General features: G+C 40.2%; 1 protein-coding gene across 4 annotated transcripts in view; it reads left to right on the top strand.

The window, feature by feature from the left end:
- SRSF4 (serine and arginine rich splicing factor 4) overlaps nucleotides 1-23,157 on the top strand; it is a 32,047-nt gene that overhangs the window by 1,614 nt on the left and 7,276 nt on the right. For all 4 annotated transcript variants that reach the window (XM_021710279.1, XM_021710281.1, XM_008053686.1 and 1 more), the window contains exons 2-3: nucleotides 20,129-20,271; nucleotides 21,156-21,268. In XM_021710279.1, coding sequence (XP_021565954.1) covers nucleotides 20,129-20,271; nucleotides 21,156-21,268 — 256 coding nt within the window. The remainder of the gene's footprint in view (nucleotides 1-20,128; nucleotides 20,272-21,155; nucleotides 21,269-23,157) is intronic.

Below are 23,157 nucleotides of genomic sequence, written 5' to 3'. Positions count from 1 at the left end.
GTTACCTAAGTTGCACATTTGAGGAAAATTGATAGCTAATATTCTTAAATTGTCTGGGGTTAAAAAACCATTTCAAAGTAGTTATTAGAGCCGGGCTTGGTGGCTCAGTCTGTAATCCCACGCTTTGGGAGGCTGAGGTGAGTGGATTGCCTGAGCCCGCGGGTTCGAGACCCGCCTGGGCAACTTGGCGAGACCTCATCTCTACAGTAAATCAAAAAATCAGCCGGGCATGGTAGCGCGTACCTGTAATTCCGGCTACTCGGAAGGCTGAGGCAGAAGGATCGCTGGAGCCCAGCAGGTTGAGGCTGCGGTGGCCGGGAGCAGCCACTGCACTCCAGTCTGGGTGACAGAGTGAGATTCCAACTCAAAAAAAACCAAAAAAAAAAAACAAAATAGTTATTAGGAATACTCACCTTTCTGAGGACCGTGTCTTTAATAAAGTGTTTACTTCGAATTCTGATTTCTTTTAGAGTAAAAGGCTTAGAAAATTACTCCCTTTTGTAAAATAAAACTTTCAGTTCTTAAGGAATAGACTAGGTAAAGTGGAAGAGTTGATATTGTGATATATATGAGAGAATCAAAACTATAGTTTTTTCCAGAGCCCAACTAAGTTGACAGAATAAGTTTTGTGGAAAAGTATGGGTTTTGAAGTCAAACAGGCTTGGGTCCACCACTTACTGACTACAGACAAATTGCTTAACTTTGCTGAACCTGTTTGCTCATTCATGTGGAAAAGGAAAATAAAGATAATAAATATAAAGCATTTGGCTTATAACAGTAAGTGGTAGCTATAATCGAAGCGATTTCATGATCATTAGCAAACAGCTTGTTAGTGTTTGATAACATAAAGTTTAGTTGGTAAGGTCTGTTTTCTAAGGTTACTCAGGTGGTAGTATGTAGGGAATGATGCAGATGTTAACAGAGAAACTGGCTAATGAACCAAATATATTGGTAACCCACCAACAAGATGCCCACTGCTGTGCTAAATGAATTGGAGAAGGGAGAAAAACAGTTTTGCTCTTAAATAAACTAAGCATTATGATGTGCACTTTGAATTAGGGAATGCTGGCTCTTTAAACTGTAATGGGTAAAACTTGGAATGGTTTGTTTGAAAAGATTTGGTTAACGTGGACTTTGAACAATATATTGACTAGAGCTTGAAGTGAAGAAAAATAAGTTGTCTGGGAATAGTATATGTTGTAAATGGGTGATGAAGACATGGTCCAATAAGGAGCAATTGTGAGAAATTAAATAAATAATTTAGTTTGGATTGGGCTTTATGAAGGATCTAGAAATTTAATGAAATAAACCAGAAACAGCAACTATTAAGATTTTACACTAAAATTTCAAAACCAATAGATAGGAATTCAAAGGCTCCAGAAAGAAGAATTGAGAAACCCAGGAAATAGTGAGATAGAGAAGAAATCCTTCCAGGACCCAAAATATATGTTTTTTCTTGGGAACTGTTCATTCTTAGTTACGCTGCTAAACCATGATATGCATGAAATCCATCATTGAAAGTCGAGGTTGAAATGAGGAATGGGAAGTCATTTTAGAGATTTGAAGGTAGATATGACAGTCACCAAACTGCACATAGTATGACCCCCTGTCACTATTTAGGGATCATTACAGTGGAAAATGACTTTTGGGAAGAGGAGCAACAGTAAAGATGTATTTCAGGCAAAAATTGCCTGGACTGTATGGCAGAAATACAGGGGTGTCTGAAAGGAAGGAGTACATATGAAAGGAAAAATGTGGCACAACTTAGCTATATGTGTAAGCTTATAATCCCGAAACTGAGGAGAGTGGATCTCCCTGAGAAGCATGTTTGAACATATCTAGATGATGATTGTTAGTCATTGAAACTCAAAAGCAGATTTTGGTGACTAGGGCATTGAAGAATTGTTGAAGAGTTCAAATTTGTGGAAGTGAGGTATATCAGTAGATATGTTAGGCTGAAGTATTGTGAGTAAAGTCCAGAATTAATTAAATAAGATGTAAAATACTTGTATAATAGGAAGATGACAAAATGAGAAAGCAGATGAGCTCTCCAAAGGAGATTTAGTGTCCAGGAAAGGATTCAGTGAATCCTTTTGAAATTTGAAGAAAGCCGGGCTCGGTGGCTCAGCCTGTAATCCCGCGCCTTTGGGAGGCTGAGGTGAGTGGATTGCCTGAGCCTGCGGGTTCGAGACCCGCCTGGGCAGCGAGACCTCATCTCTACAATAAATCAAAAATCAGCCGGGCGTGGTAGCGCGTGCCTGTAATTCCGGCTACTCGGAAGGCTGAGGCGGAAGGATGGCCGGAACCCAGCAGGTCGAGGCTGCGGTGGCCGGGAGTGGCCACTGCACTCCAGTCTGGGCGACCGAGTGAGACTCCAATTCAAAAAAAAAAAAAGAAAAGAAATTTGAAGAAGAGGCGTGTATGCAGTAGCTCATTGCCTGACATTTTATTATACCAGGCAGTCTTAATCTAGATTGCCTGTATTTTAGAGAATTTTTAGAAAGATGTTTCAGTTTGGGACCACAAACTGATGTAGATTTTCCAGGATTGTATAAACCATTCCAGATCCTAGTAGGGTCTCCTGTATTTCTACCTGCCTCATAAACTTCAGCAAGAGCCACGACAGGGCGGGTAGGAATCCTTGTAGTATGTCTAAGAAGCAGCACTGCTGGCAGTACATGGTTGTATACAGCCTTTCAGCTCTATGGTAACTTTTGCTGACTTTGATTATGTGTGGATTCTATGGATATTTTTTTAATTTTTTGAGTTGGAGTCTTACTCTGTCGCCCAGGCTGGGCTCCAGCAATACTTCTGTCTCAGCCTTCCAGGTAGCTAGAGCTATAGGCGCCTGCTACCACCCCCAGCTAATTTTTTAAATTTTATTTTATTGTAGAGATGAGATCTCGCCAAGTTGCCTGGGTTGGTCTCAAGCCTGTGGACTCAGGCAGTCCACTTGCCTTGGCCTCCCAAAGTGATGGGATTACAGGCTGAGCCACTGAACCTGGCGGATTTACTTTTTCATTAAGCTACTTCGTGTAAAGTATAGTAGATTTTTTTAGTACACTAGTTTCTCTTTTGCCACGAAATCTTGTCATTTTAGTCGTCTTTATTGTAATTTTCCATATTTAAGGTAATGAATAAAACTTATCACATCCTGATTGTTTTATTTATTTTATTTTTATTTTTTATAGAGATGAGTTCTCACCAAATTGCCTAGGCTGGTCTCAAACCCTGGGCTCAGGCAATCCTCTCACCTCAGCCTTCCAAAGTGCATGAGCCACCGCACCTGTCTATATTCTGGTTATTTTATCTGTTTGGTAACTGGAAGGATAAACTTCTAAATTGTTGAGGTTTTTATTTTTATTTTCTTTTATGGGTTAAAGTCATGAATTAAAATTCATAAGGGAAACTCAGATTTAAATTTCAGAACCTGTGTTTCATATTATACTGAAATCATGAATAGCCAGAATATTTTTTTTTTTTTTTTTGAGTTGGAGTCTCACTCTGTCGCCCAGACTGGAGTGCAGTGGCCGCTCCCAGCCACCGCAGCCTCAACCTGCTGGACTCCGGCGATCCTTCCACCTCAGCCTTCCACGTAGCTGGAACTGCAGGCGCACGCTGCCACGCCCAGCTTATTTTTTGATTTATTGGTAGAGATGAGGTCTTGCCTGCCCAGGCGGGTCTCAAACCCACGGGCAATCCACTCACCTCAGCTTCCCAAAGGCGCGGGATTACAGGCTGAGCCACCGAGCCCAGCTTAATAGCCAGAATTTTTATGGGATGTTGTGGTCTGTTAAGTTAGGTTTTCATATCTAATCATTACCAGGAATTTTTTTTTCACCCTTGTTTGATGCAGCTTTTTTTTTTTTTTTTTTTGAGTTGGATTCTCACTCTGTCGCCCAGGCTCGAGTACAGTGGCACACTCACAGCCACCGCAGCCTCGACCTGCTAGGCTCAGGTGATCCTTCTGCCTCAGCCTTCCAAGTAGCTGGAACTACAGGCACACACCACCACGCCTGGCTAATTTTTTGATTTATTGCAGAGATGAGATCTTACCAAGTTGCCCAGGCTGGTTTCGAACCCATGGGCTCAGGCAATCCTCTCCTCTCAGCCTCCCAAAGTGCTGGGATTATAGGCGTGAGCCACCACGCCTGGCCTAATTTTTTTAATAGTATTTTAAGACTCTGGGTGAGTCACCTTTGTTCTTTGTGTCCCTGCATGGTATCCTTAGGCCTTAGATACTGAGAAGAATCTCTACAAACCCCAGAATCTGTGCAGGGATTTTTCTGTCTTGACTACTGAATCCTTGATGGGTTAGTAAGCATAGTTAGTTTCATGCTCCAGATTATAGGTTTCTGGTTAGTTGACCTGTTACTTTATTCTTTTTCTTTTTTTGGAGTCGGAGTCTCACTGTTGCCCAGGCTGGAGTGCAGTGGCCCACACCTTCTGGGCTCAGGCAATCCTTCTACCTTGACCTTCCAAGTAGCTGGAACTACAGGCACATATCACCATGCCCAGCTAATTTCTTGTAGAGATGAAGTGTCCCCAAATTGCCCAGGCTGGTCTCAAACCCCTAGACTCAGGCAATCCTTTCATCTATATCTCCCAAAGTGCTTGGATTACAAGTGTGAGCCACCACGCCTGGCTTACTTTATTCTTACTGAGTGAGATTACCTTCACCCAACACCAAGTGGTAGGTAAGTGCTTTATCTTTTTTATGATAATATTGTAACTAATGGGTGACAGGAGTGACAAAAAGCAAATAAATTAAAAGTAAGAGCCATTCTTATTTGTTTATTTATTTTCTTGAGTCAAGTTCTAACGTTGCCCAGGCTGGGAGCTCACAGCCACCGCAGCCTCAACCTGCTGGGCTCAGGCGATCCTCCCACCTCAGCCTTCCAAGTAACTAGAACTACAGGCGTGTACCTCCACACCCGGCTAATTGTTTGATTTGCTGTAGAGACCAGGTCTCACCAAGTTGCCCAGGTTGGTTTCAAACTCTTGGGTTCAGGTGATTCTCTCGCCTCCACCTCCCAAAGTGCTGGGATTACAAGTGTGAACCACCATACCCAGCTTTAATTTGTTTTTTAACTTTCAAAATAACACGTATTTCTTTCTGATTATAAAAACTGTACATGTTGATTATAAATCTTTTGGTATAGAGGACAAAAAAAGTCAAAGATGATACTGTCCGCATTTTTAATACATGATTTTGTCCTTTTACATGTATACATGCAAGGAGTTGAGCAAGCTCACTCTCTCATGTTTCCCCTCAGTTTTCTTTTCAATCTTGAGATCATGTTGTACGTTATTTTGTAACCTGCCTATTTCAACCCAGCAGGCTAATCCTTTTTCTTGATCACTAAGTGTTCTCCTGCAACCTGACTCCTAATGGCTACGTGGCATTCCCACATATAAATTTTTTTAACATGCATAATTAAAACCTTGTTCAAGGCATTTAGGTTATCTTTTGTTTTTTTTACCATTTTATGTATATGTAATGTTGGTGAATACCCTTTATGTAAATCTTTGTACACATTTCTTATTATTACCTTTGGGTAGATTAGATTAGTAAAATTGGACTTTGAGAATCAAACCATATACATGTTCTTAATGCTTTTGCTAGCTATTGGTTTCCATTAAATTCTAGACAAATAATTGTGGGTTTTTTTAACATTTTATTTTATTTATTTTTATAAAGATGTGGGGTACAATTCAGGGTTAGGTGTACAAATGTTGATAATGCAGGTACCCTTGTCCCTCCCCTAGCAGTTTCCCTCAGCTGGCAATCACATCCCCCTCCCCCGAGAGTTTCCCACTACTGCCAGTCCCTTTCTTATATTATTATAATAGTTGTTATATTTTTATTTTCATCTGCCTTGTTTAAGAATTCCTTTGGGAGGTGGAAGTGAAAGGATTGCCTGAGCCCAGGGGTTTGAGACCAGCCTGGGCAACTTGGCGAGACCTGGCCTCTTACAATATCAAAAAATTAGCCAGGCATGGTGGTGTGCGCCTGTAGTTCCAGCTGCTTGGAAGACTGAGGTGGAAGGATCACCTGAGACCAGCAGGTCAAGGCTGTGGTGACTATGAGCATGCCACTGTACTCCATCCAGCCTGGGTGACAGAGTGAGACTTCAACTCAAAAAAAAGAGAGAGAATTCCTGCTCTTCCAGGGATGCTGTCTAAAGGCACTCAGAATTATCCAGCATCTGACACACCATCGTCGTCTCTCCCTACAATACAGCCTCTAACAAAACTCAGGCTTTCCTGAACCCCTGGTAATAGAATTGTTTACCTATATACTAAGAAGGTTGAGAAAGCACCAAAGTCTGCATGTGATGTGTGCTCAGGCCGACTTTGAGGGGTTTGTGCTGTGAGAACTAAAGTCCTTATAAGGTTGTCCAAAACAAAAAAACTTGTCAGCAGGATCTGTGACGGTTCCACGTTTGCAAAATGTGTTTGTGACAGGATCAGGTGTGCTTTCCTTATGGAAGAGCAGAAAATCATTGTGAAAGTGTTGAAGGCACAAGCACAGAGGCAGAAAGCAAAATAAAGAAATGGAGCTTTTTCTTCAGTACTAAAAAAAATTCCTGGCCAGGTGCAATGGCTCACACCTATAATACCAGCACTTTGGGAGGCCAAGGTGAGAGGATTGCCTGAGCCCACGGGTTCGAGACCAGCCTGGGCAATTTGGTGAGACCTCATCTCTACAATAAATCAAAAAATTAGCCGGGTGTGATGGCATGTGCCTGTAGTTCCAGCTACTTGGAAGGCTGAGGCAGAAGGATCACCTTAGCCCAACGGGTTGAGGGTGCATTAGCTATGAGTGTCTCACTGCCCGGCAACAGAGTGAGACTCCAACTCAAAAAAAAAGAAATTTCTATTATGAACTTTCCACTATCCTTTATTATAATTTTTTAAACTAATTTTTTTTTTTTTTTTGAGTTGGAGTTAACCCTGTCACCCAGGCTGGAGGGCAGTGGCACTCTCATGGCCACCGCAGCCTTGACCTGCTGGTCTCTGACCCATCCTTCTGCCTCAGCCTTACAAGTAGCAGGAACTACAAGCATGCACTACCACGCCCAGCTAATTTTTTTTTTTTTTTTTTTTTTTTTGAGTTGGAGTCTCATTCTGTCACCCAGGCTGGAGAGCAGTGGCACGCTCCCAGCCCCCTCTGTCTCGACCTGCTGGGCTCAGGCGATCCTTCGGCCTCAGCCCTCCAAGTAGCTGGAACTACAGGCACACACCATCATGCCCGGCTAATTTCTTTATTTATTGTAGAGATGAGGTCTCATCAGTTTGCCCAGGCTGGTCTTGAACCCCCAGACTCAGGCAATCCTCCCACCTGGGCCTCCCAAAATGCTGGGATTATAGGTGTGAGCCACTGTGCCTGGCCACTTTTTGATATATTGTAGAGACGAGTTCTCACCAAGTTGCCCAGGCTGATCTTGAACCTCTGGGATCAGACAATCCTCTCACCTCAGCCTCCCAAAGTGCTGGGATTACAGGCTTGAGCCACTGTGTCCAGCCAACTAATATTTTTTTAAATTAAGATGCTTAAAATTATTAAGTCATCTGCCGGTCTTTTAAGACTCATCCATTTAGCCTACTAAGCTTAACATATTCAAGATCTTTTTTAAAAATAACTTTTTGGCTGATTAAAGAATAAGTGTAAGTTCATCATAGGTAATTTAGATATTGTGAAAAGCATAAATGGAAAAGAACTAGGTATCATTTGGAATCTTTTTTTTTTTTTTTGAGTTGAAGTCTCACTCTGTCGCCCAGACTGGAGTGCAGTGGCCGCTCCCGGCCACCGCAGCCTCGCCCTGCTGGTCTCCGGCGATCCTTCCGCCTCAGCCTTCCAAGTAGCCAGAACTACAGGCACGCACTACCACGCCCGGCTAATTTTTGATTTATTGTAGAGATGAGGTCTCGCCAAGTTGCCCAGGCGGGTCCCAAACATTTGGAATCTTTTTAACATAGGTGAGGACTTATGCGCAAATTTTTTTTACATTAAAAAAAAATATTTAGGGCAATCCCTTCAGATACCCTCCTACTGTGGGAGCTTTTCTGCCCTCTCAATAAATCCTGCTTTCTAAAAAAAAAAAAAATTTTTAGAGACATGGTCTCGCTCTTGTCCGGGCTGAAGTACAATGGTGCAGCCATAGCTTAGTGCAGCCTCTAACTCCTGGTCTCAAGCTGTCCTCCCAAATAAATGAAGACCACAGACACACACCACCACACCAGCTTTTTTTAGTTTTATAGAGATAAGGTCTTGCTTGCTATTTTGCCCAGGCTGATCTCAAACTCCCTGACCTCAAGAGATCCTCCCTCCTCGGCCTCTCAAAGTACTGGTATTTATAGGCATGAGCCATCGAGCCCAGCCCTTATGTGCAGTTTTATGTCCCACATTTTCCACTTAATTTATCTCATTGTTTTTTCTGTTACATTAAAATCTTCCCTACTACCATTTTAGTGGCTTCAAACAGCCCATTGTATGACTATATCATTTACCCAACCATTATTCCTAGGTTGTCTTCTTAATTCTTGCTGTTATAAGTAACCCTGTGATGGATATCATGTACATAAAACTTTGTTTGCATTTTTATTGTGCCTTAGTACAGATGCCACGAAGTAAAATTTATATGTCACAGCAGGAATGAATGTATTCAAGGCTCTCAATGCATATAACTTCAGAAAAGCTGCACATTCAGTCAAACTTGTATCAGCAGTGTATGAGTGTGCCCATGTGATGGCCACCTCACCAGCTCTCAGCACCCATATTGTTTAAAATCTTTGCTAATTTAGCAAGTGAAAATGGTCTCGTGTGTTTTAATAAAGTACTTATTCTTCAATGATTAATAAATAAGGAGAAATAAAACAATTAGTAGCATTGTATCATTGGTTTAGTAGTAGTAGTAGTATTGCTTGCAAATGGGATCAGATTGTTTTGTACTGAAGTCTCTTGTTAAGGCCTGTGTACCCTCAAAAAAAATTTATTGAGTTTTTTTTTCCCTAAGACATGGATAATCTAAAATTTTTCTGTCATTTTGAAAAATCAATGCCAAGAGACAATACCATATTGAGATTTTGACCAAGTATTACTGGCATAAATTTTCCTAGTTCAAGATTCCCACTCCTGGATATTGATTTCCTAGTCGGTTTGTGGTATGAATCATTTGTAATTATTTGGCCAAGTTATTTTAAACCCCTATTCCTTGGTTAAATATCTTGCTCCTCCCCTCCTCATTGAGATATTATGTGAATAAAAAGGCCATATGAAGCATTTCTCCTTTAAAAGATAAACACAAGATGTAGATTGGATAATAAAATGTGGTTTGGATTCCCAATATTTTTGGATGCTTCCTGGTAACCTGAACAGAAAATAGTACTTTGAGCACCTCAGAAGAAAAATGCTCCAACCATCTGAGAGAATACTACTGTGGATAGATAGTATTTATAAATGTGTAAGCTGACACTGAAATCTTAAAATTTAGAAGATATTAATTCATTTGTATGATTTATTTTTTAACTGAATTTATCAGAGTACTTCACAAGCAAATGTTGTACCTAGTGTGTGTTAATGGGAGAAACTAAGTCATGGAGCAATTAAGTAACTGGTCCAAGGTTACAGAGTGAGTTATTGACAACTCTAGAAATGGAATCATTTCGTTCACATGCCATATACAGCATAGGCAGTCAAAACTTCTTTCGTGGTGTTTCTTTTAGTCTTGTCCTTCTGGGGCTTGCCTTCAAGGGTGATTGAGTAGTTCAGGTTTCTTAGCCTGTTCAGTCTTTAGTCTCTGCAGAGGTTTACAACATCCTGACAAGTTACTGCTAAAAGTGAGATGGGTGGTAGTTTCTATGATGTTGTCCCTGGATGGAGACTGCTAGTGATTCTCCTGGGGCTATTCTCTGAAGAGCTTTAAGGTAATGTCAGCTTTGTCATGGCTGACTGGGGGAGGATTTGTGCAGGTAAATGTTCTCTGGTGTCATTCTTAGGGCCATCTGGTCTTGGAGTATTCTGAAGGTGAGGATTCAGATTATGCTGTGAATTTGCATGCCATAGTTTGAGGAAATGCCCTATGTGACTTTTTCTGTGTGTTGAGATGAAGGTCTCCTAGGCTAGAGATTTCTAAACTCGCAGGTGATACCTGACGAAGCACTAGAAGATACTCGAGATTTCTCTGCCAGGTCCCCACTCATGTCTTTAGGCCTTTATGCCAGAAATGGGCCTTCATGAACAGAGACTACCAAGACCTAGAGAGAGGAAGAAGACTGACAGAGGGAGGTTTGAATTCAGCCTTTAGGGCAGGAGGCCCAGGCAAGGGAGTCAGGAACCACAGAGCAGAAGCATGGACTTGAGAAAATTTCTCTTGTGGTTGAAATAACCCAAAGATAATAACGAAAAAGAAGAAACAGACTTCAGCCCAGGAACCAGTGGCATTTATGAGAGACATGGTCCCTCATACAGCCAAGATGGTCCCAGAGGCATAACCTTTGAAGCTTTAACACCTGGCAGCCTGCTCATTGTGTTGTTTTAGAGGTAAGTATGAACAAGTTTTGTTTGTAGTGTTGGCTAGAATCAGGTTTATTTCACTTAGTGGGAGTAACAAATCCAATGGTTCTATTTTATATCCTAAGAGTTTTATTCTAAATTGTTAATATGACTTTAATCTGTTGAGTTTTTTCAGTTTTCTTAATTTGTGGCTGAGTCTTCTTGAACTTTATTGTGTCAACAGGGAATAATTGACCCCTTTTTTTTGTGAGACCTTTTAATTTCATTTACCCTTAGTATTGATTATGTGACAGAAAATTGAAATGGACACAGGTGATTGAGTTTGCCCCATTTAAGGAAAGCCATGTTGGCTTTAAAATATCAAAATAATACATTTGGTTATGATGGGCTTACTGTTATGATAGTTTGACGCACAAACTTATGTACAAGTATGTTGCTTTCTGGGTAGTCTCATTTTAAAGGATAGCGGTATGGTGGCAGCTAAAATGAAATAGCTTAGCAAGCAAGACTAAATTCAAATTTGATAGATTCCTCTCTGCTTCCTATTATGGAGGAATTATGTTTTATTGTGTAGTTTTTTAGGATAATGGTTATTTCTGTTCTGTTTTCCTCACCCTAGTATGTGACTATATATTCTTTAGAGGTGAGCTGCTATCTGCAATGTGAATTCAATACCATGAACTTGAGTTTGATTGTTTCTTCATCATTAGAGATTTTTTCAACAGTTTATTTTGTGAGAAAGGAAGATTATGAGTTGAATTTTTCCGTTAATATAATTGCGTTTTCATTGCTGAGATACAGATTTCTTAATAATTTGTTACCTTTCTCTGTTTTCTTAGACTGGTGTTAAAATCTTGATAGTTTATATAGGTTTGGTTCCACTAGTAGAGAATAAACGTTCACAACTTACTGGTATTAGCACACATCAAATGCAGAAATGGTATTTTCTTGTCATTGCATTTTTCTCAGAAGATGATTATATTCATGTGAGCTTTTGTCTTCCACACTACAGCACATGATATGATGAAATTATTTTCTGTGCTCCTCGAGCTTGTGTTTCTCAAGCTCTGGTCTTATGAACTATTTCTTTCCATTGGTGTATAGGAGGCAGTAGAACATGGTGGTGGAATGTAGGTTTCAGGTTAGGACCTGGATTTGAGGAATCCCAGGTATTTAGGGTAGCCTTGGCAAGTTACTCAACTGCTGTAACTTAGTTCCTCATCTGTGAGATAGAAGTAAGCCTCAGAGTTGTGAAAATTGAATGGATGTAATGTGTATAAAGCACTTAGCATAATGCTTAATACATAGTAAGACATTAAAAATATAGGAGTAGTTAGTATTGCAAAGGAATTTGAAGGAGAGTCCTATTGGACTACAGTAATTGTGTTTCATAATAGTTTGGAGTTAATAAAAATTAAATCAGATCTTAGAAGGTTATCATTTGCAACATATTTTCTTATTGCTGCTGTAGTCCTTGAATAGTCGAAAGTCTGTCTGTAAACTTTCTAGTATTGTTTGATTTCAGGCGCATTTTCCCCCATCATTCATGCTTATATTTATAATTTTTGGTCCTAATCACCATCCCTTGCAAAACTAATTAAATACGTTTTGAGTACCTAGTATTGTCAATATCCATTCACATCTACCCTGTCTAGGTCCAACTCTCCATCTTCTTTATGCTGGTCTAATTTTTGCCGAGTCTTAGAAGCAAAGACAGACTCTAGGGGTTGATACGGGACCTCCAAAATGGGGATTGCACAGAATAATCTTATTTTTCCTCTATTCTAGTCTGTTATGTTCTCAACCCACACATGTTTTCGGAAGGACCAGATGGCTGACACTGGCTAATGGGAACCAAAAGACAAGAGTGAAAGTAACCTGATTGTCACATACCCCCAGCTTAGAGGTGCTTCACCCTGCCCCAAGGTCAATTTCTTTTATCTCTAAAGGCTTCACCCTGCTGTATCAAAAAACTTATTACAGCCTGGCTTATTTGAGGTTAGAGTGTCATTAAGTCAAGCAGCAGTATTTGTTAAATGAAAAAGATGTTCACTGGACTGAGGGAGAGAAGGAGAAGCATCTGTCTTTAAAAGGCAGTGGAAACTTGTGGTTTAGAGCTGGGTTTTTTAGAGTCACGGCTCTGGGTTCAAATCCAACTTCACCACTTGTGAGCTCCTTGGAAATGAACTAGTTGGCTGAGCCTCTCCAAGCCTCAATTTCTCGTTTTAAAATGGGAATAATAATACATTCTTCATATTTGATATGAGGAATGAATGAAAAATATGTGCCAGGCACTCTGGTAAATACCCAACAGATATTATATTAGCCTTTGTTATTATTAAAGAACTCATAATCAAATAAGAAGATAAACACAAAGAAAGAAAAAAACAAGGCTTAAAAAGCCACAAAAGCATTGCCTTGCAAAACATAAAATTGAATAGAAGTGCTAAAGTCAAAGAAAATGCTATAATAATTGAAGTCAGGCAAGTTTCTGAGGCTTTGTGAAAGAGGTAATTCTCAAGCATGTGGAAGAAGAGTCGTATGATTCCACTTGTATAGTGCAAGTGTTCCAGGTTTAGAGAATGCCATGAACAAAGATATTTGGGAGTCATTTCAGACCTCTAAGCAAAAGAATGCTTTAGCAGCTAACTTTCCCTGCTACAATATAAAGACACAAGCTGACTAAGTAAAAGCGATAGCCTAGAATTGTGTGAGTTGCTTAAAAAAAAGATGGAGGCAGTCCTGAGGGCCCAGCCATATGAGAAAACTTCAGAACTTGGCAATAGACCAGTGGACAGCCAGCAAGGAGCGTCAGAAGTGATTATAAAGTTGTTGGGAGTGAATTAGATGGTCAGGGGATCTGGAAGAGAAATCATGAGGTAGATTTTCTTCTTTGAAGGTGGGGAAAGATCAAGTGCAGACTGAGCTGTGGCCAACGTTTGCAGACCAGGAATCCACACTAGCTCTAATCAGAGAGCTCTTGGTGTGCGGGAACTGCCAGTTTGCCGACGTGAAAAGAGCCCCAGACTGGGTAATGGTGAGCCCTGAAGTCGCACCCCAGCTCTGCCACTCAGTGAGCACGGGTAAGTCATCCACTTTCTCCGGGTGGCCTTGATGGCCCTCCCTCCTCTGAGACTACAGAAAGGGAGGTCAGAATGCCCAGAGCAGCCTCCCTCCCGTCTCAGGATAGGAAAGGATCTTAGGAACCTACTTCATGTGGTAGCACCATCTAATTGTGGGTTATAAACAACCCTCTGTTCCCAGGAAAGTCAAATTGCAACCATATTCATGCAGTAAATGTGACTGGTTATTCTACTGTGAGGGCCTGACCACTGGTTCCATGGAATGTTGCAGACTTTTGGAATCAGAGCAGTTACAACTGTTCTCATGCACAAGCTTTTCTCTGAGTTGACCTCATCTGAGTGCTAGAGTTGGTTGCAGAAGCGTCTGTCTATAGTTTTCTAAGCGCTTAATGCAGACAGCAAGATTTACTGGTTTTTTTGGTTTTTTGGTTTTTTAATTACTGTCCTGTCAGTGTCCTAACTTTTTTCACCTCATAAGACCAAGTTGGCTGTAGCATAGGACCTGAGTGCTTTGAAAGAAAGCTGTTTGATTCCTATTCATTGAATGCCATTTCTTTCAGGGTAGATTTAAGGGCTCTGCCCTTAAAGTCCAGTGCTACTGACCTAGATTGAGGGTTCAAGCCACCCCATGGGTTAACTTCAACAGATGAAAATTTTTCCTTGGCTACAGCAACATCCCTAATCCTGACCAGCCATGGAGAGGTTCGGTTCTTACAAGGAAAATGAGTGAATGTGGGAATGACTCACCACATTGGGAAAACAATACTCACATCCTGCTGATGATTGGCTGAGGACTGTCATGTCCACATACAAAGAAAAGCATGTGGCACAGTTTTAGGACAAAGGTGAGCAGAGATCCACCGTGGAAAGGGGCACATTTTTCTTATAGAGAGATCATCCAACGCATGCCCCTCGGTAAGCAGTGTTGGTGGGTGACGGTGGTCACACGCATGGAGGCTTGCTTTCCCTTGCTCCTCATGTCCACTCCCAGCTGTTTCTGGTATTGAGCACCCTTAGTCACACCCGGCCCGGTTAGCCATTGATCAGCCTATTTCCAGAGCAAGTCATTCATGCACATCATTTTGCAGTCTCCCTCTTCTGTGAAGATGATTGGAAGACAGATGACCCTTAGCCGTTGTGAAAAGGGCGAGATAACTCTGCATGGTCTTCAGTAGCATATACAGAGAAAAGGACAGACTTCGTGGTATTTGGAACCATTGGTATCAGAGAAATCCTGTTTAACAACAATATGAGCTCAGATGATATAATTCTTGGGTGAAGAAGTATGGTTAACATTTCTAAAACTAGTATCGGAGTAGCTTAATTTTTTAAAATGTCATTCCAGTTCTCCCTTTTCATAATTCTGACTGATAACTTGAGCAGTGCATCAGCTGTTGAATGAGGAAAACTAGAGCATTGACCATGGGATAAGAATGGACTAAAGTGTAGGACAGTGGCTTTTGCATGTGGTGTCCAGCTACCTGTCTATACATGGAGAATAATGTTGCCTGTTTTTTTAGAGGGTAAGTGACAGCATCTTCACCTCATGCTTTTGATTAGATTTGTCAGTATAGAATGTGACTAGAGGGAAACAGTTTGGGAAAAGGCAGTACAAATTGAATATCCCTTATCTAAAATGCTTGGAACCAGCCGGGCTCAGTGGCTCAGCCTGTAATCCCGCGCCTTTGGGAGGCTGAGGTGAGTGGATTGCCTGAGCCCGCGGGTTCGAGACCCGCCTGGGCAGCGATACCTCATCTCTACAATAAATCAAAAAATCAGCCTTGCGTGGTAACGCATGCCTGTAATTCCGGCTACTTGGACGGCTGAGGCGGAAGGATCGCCAGAGCCCAGCAGGTCAAGGCTGCGGTGGCCGGGAGCGGCCACTGCACTCCGGTCTGGGCGACAGAGTGAGACTCCAACTCAAAATAAATAAATAAATAAAATAAAATGCTTAGAACCAGAAGAGTTTCGAATTTTGGATTTTTTTTGTGGATTTTGGAATATTTACATTATACTTAACAGTTGAGTATCTAACCTGAAATGCTGCCGTGAGCATTTCCTGTGAGCATCATGTTGGCACTCAGAAAGTTTCAAATTTTGGAGCGTTTCAGATTTTGAAAGTTTTGGATTAGTAGTACTCAGTGTATAGAAGAGAAACATAAAAATTTTTTCTCTTAATTGAAGAGTAAAGCTTTATATTGAATGCCTTTTTTATTTCATATGCATGGAGAGAAAGATTGAAAGGTATGCATCTAAGATGAGGCATATTGGAGGACTGTTTGTGTTTTTATCAATTCCTACTGTGGGGTTTTTTTTTAATGTTTTGGATTTATTCTCCTGAGTTCCTACATCCTTTTCATTCTTATACTACAATATTGAAAGATGTTCCTTGTTTTTAATAGAGCAGAAGGGGGTCTGCAGTTAGAGTTAGTAAAATTTATCTGTTGGGTTTTGGTTTTGTGAGGCTTCTTCCCAGGTCACACCAGAGATACATACATTACCATATATGCATGTGTGTATTTTGTATTCCTCCTTACTTCAATAGAGGAGTCAAAAGGAAGGTGCTTTCTGAGAGAAGATGCTAGATTCATGTTATTTGCTGCAAAGCACAGAGAGAATGTTAAGATTGATTTTTAAAAGACTCCTGTGTTAGTTACCAGGAAAAGCTTTACTTTGTTGAAGGCATTAAAAATTCAGCTAAAATGCTTAAATTAAGCTAGAATTGGGACCCATACATAGGTTTAAAAGGCATTTTAGATAATAAAGGTTAAATTTATCCCCATTCATCTGTTGGTGTCTTGTGGTACCATCTTGGTCCAGATGTACCAAATTTTAGAGTTTAAATTATCCCTTGTTGAAGCCCAGTGGGTGGCACGTGCCTGTAATTCCAACTGCTCAGGAGGCTGAGATGAGAAGATCCCTTGATCCCAGGAGTTCAAGATGAGCCTAGACAGCATATTGAAACCTTATCTCAAGGGGAAAAAATCATCCATTGTTAAGTCAAAGGAGTGCTAATTTAAACCTTAGATATGTGTAGCATAGCTCCCTCATGTCATAGATAAAATAAGACCCAATGAGGTAAAATGATTTGAAAATGCTATTCAGAATTGATTTACAGCAGAACCAGGACTAGGAACCCTCGTCACTTCTTGCTACTCCAGTCTATATAGGAGTTTCAGCTATGGTGTCAAAACACAAAACCCAGCTCTGCTGGGTTTTTAATGCAAGTTATTTGACACATTTGCCTAAGTTTCTTCATCTATAAAACAAAGATAATAGTACCTAGCTCAAGCCGGGCTCAGTGGCTCAGCCTATAATCCCGCGCCTTTGGGAGGCTGAGGTGAGTGGATTGCCTGAGCCCGTGGGTTCAAGACCCGCCTGGGCAGCGAGACCTCATCTCTACAATAAATAAATAAATAAATAATAGAACCTAGCTCTTGGGGGCTATAAATATTAAATAAGATAACGTTGCTTAGTGTATAGAGATTAGTCAGTGTTAAGTGACATTGTATTGTTCTTATCTCATCTTCGTGCCTTATTTGAGGGACCCATTCACTCTACTTATCGATCAGAATACAGTCATTCTTCAAGTAAAGCAGATCTGAACAAACGATAATTTGATAGGAACAGCCACACTGATCTGGTCTTTTGCTTTATTTACTCTAAGAACAGGGAGGTTTGTTGTATTGGAGAATATTTGTTTTAATCTTCCAAACCCACCTAGCATGTTGGTGTCTTATTTGGGCCTTGGACTAGACTTTGGCAGTAAAATGTTTCAAGTAGATTTTGTGACTTAACACAGAAAAGTGGCCAGTTTTTTCTCTGTGAAATAAATTTGCTCTCAAGTCAGCTAACTTAATAAGTGACTTAGAAACCCCAAAAATATGTCTGCTTAAGTGACCCACTTGTTAGAACTAATTGTAAGTAAATATGGAAGAATTAAAGGGGTCCTTTTTTCTGTAACATTGCAATTTGTCCCTACAACCCAGGGAAGAGTTGTATTGGCAAGATATGCCTTGCTTCATCCTCAGCCTGCAAAGTAAGATTGGTCCGTCTGAGCATTGATTTTTATTTTTAAATTACTGGGCCTCCTCTGAACAGATTGTCATTGCTTTCCCTGAAAGTCCAGAGGAAGTTCTGCCTGTCATCCTTGGAACAGATGATCATGCACAGGATGATCTTTGAGATGGGAGAATGTGTTCCCACATAGGTCTGACCTGGGCTTCCTATTGCAGTTGACCTGCAGAGCTTAGGGTCTTGCATTCTGTTACCCCCAAGTAGCTGTAAATCTTAACTGTTTTTGAAGAAGTTTGCATTTTCTTTGATTTCCTCAGGAGTCAGTGTTGTCCTTCTGAGAACACATTAGATTTTGTGTCAGTGCCGGTCATTGAACAGTGCTAAACCAGCAGGTGATTCTTAGGAGAGTGGAGGCCATTTCATCATACCTCCTCTCTCTGCCTGGCATCAGGCTCTCACACAATGCCAGAAGCAGTGATACTTGTGGACAAAGCAGACTCAGGACAGGTCTTGACAACTTAATTCAGGAAAGCACTTCTCTTTGTTTTAGGGACTCTAAATAGAGATAAACCAAAGTAGAAAGTAGTCAGATTTGGTTTTTTATTTCCTTTTTTGTTTTGTTTTGTTTCTGAAAATAATAGTATAGTTTTCCTGATGACCCATTTTACCTAGGAAAAGACAATGCAGCTACAATATATAATCTGTTATAGATTTTTAGTGACTTTAAGGCACTTTTGAACATAGTGATTTGAAGAGAATTTATTTGCCTTATCAAATATAACAGCATATTTAAAATCATTCTTATTAAGCTACTCAGCAATTCCAGCCTATGGAGGCATGAAACCATGTTTTAGAGATTTCACAGCCCATAAATTGAGCCAAGTGGCTTCTGTGTTGTGTTACTGAAAAACACCTCCTGTTAAAAAAACTGGGTATATCTATGTTATTTTTTTAATGTTTTAATTTTTTAATGTTTTTTAATATTTTCCACTGATAATTTCAGCTTCAGTGCCACTCAGACATTTCAGCCTAAGGAACCCTCGAAAATCGTTACCTATTCATTGTAACCTAGCACATTGTCACCTTGAGAGACCCTGGTGTGAACAGAACTCTTTTAGTCAAGGAAAAGTTCAGCAATACTGAGTTCTCTCACTTATTTAACATCTTGCTGAGTACAGCATTACATGCTAAAGAAACTGGAGTAGTTCTTTGTCAGCAGGCCGGACAAACCTCTGGCAAGTCTTGTAATGTGTTTTTAGTGTCAGCATGTTTATTTTTATTTATTTATCTTTTTTTTTCATGATTATAGAGATGTGGGGTACAAGTGAGGGTTAACTACGTAAGTAGACTGCATGCAGATGAAGTTTGGGCTTCTAACTGGCCCTCACACTCCCTCTGATAGTGGACCAGGTACCCTTTGTGTTGTCACATGCCCCTCACATGTTAGCATGTTTAAATGCATAGGAATACTAGTCACTGTTGCCTGTGTACACAGCCTTGTTAGAGTTTAAAGAAATTGCTTATAACTTTCCTTTGTGATTAGTATGATCAGCAAAATGGTTTTGAAATATAGACAGTGGTCACAAAGCTAGACTGCACAGCTGTGTTAGACTGTACTAAATGTTTCTTGGTAAAATAGTTTACGGGTCATTTGTTTATTAAAACCTGCTTATAAGTATCTTACAAGTTTTGTGGTTTAGTTTTAAAAGTCGTACTCTTTAATAGATATTGATAAGATTTTGGGAGAGGGGAAGGGGATTCTTTCAGATACATGTTAAACCTTAGCTGAGGAATTCCTAGCAATGCCATATGACAGTTTGCATGGTTGTGTATAGATTTCAGAGAATTTCATCCTATCTAAAACTTAATAAAAATGAATTCAGAATTTCACAGGGAAGTAAATAGCTCTGTTTTTTTTTTCCACTGATACTTTCTTACAGTTAATTCATTTGTGACTGGTTTGTTTGGGTAGAGGAGCAGGAACTTTTAAAAAAATTTTTTTTCTTTCATAGAGATTTAAGATATCGTGATTTTTGCCTTGCATGTTAATTCCAAACTTGATTTAATAGGTAATACACAGTGACTGGACATAGGTCTACTTGTTCTTTAAGATATCACTTTTAAAGCTGAAAAAAAGACTAATTTTATGTAATGCTTTGAAAGAGCAAATACTCCACCTTGTAGAGTTATATATTTTGATACCTTATACCAAGCATTCCTGTCTTTGTCGTTGCCACCAACTCCTTGGGGGAAAAAAGAAGTGTTGTCTAGATATGTAGCCAGCCTCCTAGTAGAAAGATAGGCATCTACTTTGAGAAGTCTCCCTACCTCTTGCAGTGCCTGTTGGCTCAAAGCAGAGTGGTTTCAGCTAAAGAGAAGAGAAAGCTGGTCCTTAGTTTGCAAAACCCACCTAACCTGTGCTAAGCATGAACTTCATTGCTTTCTCTTAATATTAGTGAATCCAGATGTCACAATGGTGCCAACTGGTATCTTGTTTGCTCTCTTCTAGATATGGTTTTGTGGAGTTTGATGATCTGCGTGATGCAGATGATGCTGTTTATGAGTTGAATGGCAAAGACCTTTGTGGTGAGCGAGTAATTGTTGAGCATGCCCGTGGCCCACGTCGAGACGGCAGTTACGGTTCTGGACGCAGTAAGCATTTAAAGGGCATATTTTGTATCAGCAATATGCATTTGCTATTAAATATTAATTTTTTAAAGTGATTAATTGATTAATAATTACATTTAAATGTATTGATGTTTAAACCATTTGTTTTTATAAATTATGTACCTTTTTAAAATGTAGAATTGCAAATAAACTTATTTAATAATGTTTAATTTTAATGAAATTAATGACATAAATTTCTTGTTTTAATATTTTATAAATATGTTTAATGATGTGTGTTTGTGTTGTTTTTTTTTCTCTGTAATGCAATTGTTTAACATAGATTTAACAAAGACCTCAATGTTTTAATTAAAAGAATCCTTTGAGGCTAAGATGACTGCCTGTTCCATTTGCTGACCTTGGGTTACCTTTCCATGCGTGGCTCTTTGAACCATTGTGGCCCTTGGCTGACCAAAAACAGGAAGCCATGTGACGACCGCAACCTTTCCCCATTAGACCTGGGTGGTGAGGATCCCAAGGGTTAGACACAGATGAGATTAAACTGAAATAGGTGCCTGAAAATCTTTTTTTCGTATAAAATATTCACAAAAACTTTAATCACTGTGAGTAACACCAGTAACTGATTTAGTAATTTGGTTACTTATTTTAAATCGTTAAATTGTTAATAGTTTTTAATTTATGCATGTTAATCTTAAACATAAATATTAATATGTAGCTTAACTTTTAAATTAAATTTTTATGTTTAAATAATTGCTTTTTTAAAAATTTAGTCTAGAATTAAGGGTGGGAATAGAGTTAAAGTATATCTGGTGTTGGGGGCGGGAGTTATATATTTAAGGGAAATATGTACTGTGTCATTTTTTATCTTTTTTTTCCACTGAAATAATTTTATGTATTTGAACCTTCCAAAGGTGGATATGGTTATAGAAGAAGTGGCCGAGATAAATATGGCCCTCCTACCCGCACAGAGTACAGACTTATTGTGGAGAATTTATCAAGTCGGTGCAGCTGGCAAGACCTAAAGGTTTGGGCCCCATTAACTTTCTGGGGTAAGGTTGGGCTCGAGTTAAGGTTAGGAAACAGGTAGATTTACACAGGCCCAGGCATACACAGTATATAATGGTGTCTTAACATTTGAAAGCCTTCACAGAGCATTTGGAAATTCTCCAGTTAAAGATTCCATAGGAAGCCAGGCTCGGTGGCTCAGCCTGTAATCCCGCGCTTTGGGAGGCTGAGGTGAGTGGATTGCCTGAGCCTGCGGGTTCGAGACCCACCTGGACAACTTGGTTGAGACCTCATATCTATAATAAAACAAAAACTTAACTGGGCGTGGTAGCGCGCGCCTATAGTTCCAGCTACTTGGAAGGCTGAGACAGAAGGATCACCAGAGCCCAACAGGTCGAGCCTGCGGTGGCCGGGAGCAGCCACTGCACTCCAGTCTGGGTGACAGAGTGAGACTCCAACTCAAAAAAATAAAAATTAGAAAAGATTCCATAGGAGTACAAAATACTTCAGAAGTACACTCCTACTATATATTGTGAACATCACTCTAAGAACAAACCTATGTTATTTGAAATTTTCCTTCATAGAGAATGTTATAGGAAGATGCCAGTGTAGTTTCTCACCAATCAGTAAAAGGTTGGAACAGCCAATGCTTCTTACAAGTGTTAGCTATAACATGCAAATTTATATCAGCTTCCAGTGTGGATCCTCAGTGGTAAAGCTGCAACCTGACCCGATCCCTGATGGAATGTTTGTCCTGAAAGAGTTTTGATGTCAAAAATTAAGTCCAGTGGTCTCTTGGCCATCCACTATACTAACCCCAGCAGTGGGGTCAACAGTGTTGATTTTTATCTGAGTGGGGGGTGGGGGAAACACCTTACTGAGTAGTATCGTAACCTGTATGGTCTTAAAAGGACAAATGAAAAAGATGTTCAGTTATTTATCTTCCTTCTTGATTTTTTTGGTGCATCAAAACAAGTCAGCTCTGGCAAAATAAATGAACATATTTAGGTTCAGGAAAGAAGCCGGGAATTCTACATTCATGTAGGTTTAACTTAAAGTACTTTTTTTTTTCTTTCCCTTTTTAAACTTTGCTCCCTGCAACTTTCAGATAACAAAGATGAGATCCAGGAAAGGTAAAGTCACATCGTTGGTCTAAGAAGAGTTGGGACCAGGACTCCTGACTCTTAGCTATTGTTTTTTCTAGGACATTGTGCTGGTTGTCAGCTGTATAACGGACCTTTACTGAATGTTTGCTAGCAAGATTATGCTTGCTGAAGGAATGAGTTCAGTATTACCATAACCTTGACCTGCTGGGTACAAGTGATCTTTCCACCTCAGCCTTCCTAGTTACTGAAACCACAGGCATGTGCCACCATGCCTGGCTGATTTTTTTATTTTTTGTAGAGACAAGGTCTCTCCAAGTTGCCAGGCTGGTTTTGAACCTCTGGACTCAGGTAGTCCTCCTGCCTCCGCCTCTCAAAGTGCTGGGAATACAGGTGTGAGCTGCCGTGCCTGGCCTAAATTAATTTCATAGGAAGAGTTTTCAAGGCTAGATGTGGTGGCTCATGCCTGTAATTCAGTGCTTTAAGAGACTGAGGTAAGAAGATTGCTTGAGGTCAGAAATTGGAGACTGGCCAGTGCAATATAGAGAGACCCTATCTCTACCAAAAAAAAAAATTTTTCTTTCTTTCTTTTTTTTTTGGGGGGGTTGGAGTCTCACTCTGTCGCCCAGACTGGAGTGCAGTGCCACCACAGCCTCGACCTGCTGGGCTCCGGCGATCCTTACGCTTTTTTTTCTTAATTAAAAAATTAGTCAACCGGGCTTGGTGGCTCAGCCTATAATCCCGCGCCTTTGGGAGGCTGAGGTGAGTGGATTGCCTGAGCCCGCGGGTTCGAGACCCGCCTGGG

Source organism: Carlito syrichta, unplaced genomic scaffold, assembly GCF_000164805.1.
Source record: "Carlito syrichta isolate Samal-C Ts95f unplaced genomic scaffold, Tarsius_syrichta-2.0.1 Scaffold288366, whole genome shotgun sequence".
Lineage (NCBI taxonomy): Eukaryota > Metazoa > Chordata > Mammalia > Primates > Tarsiidae > Carlito > Carlito syrichta.
The sequence above is the reverse complement of the archived record's forward strand: the minus strand, read 5'-3'. Positions and strand labels throughout refer to the sequence as shown.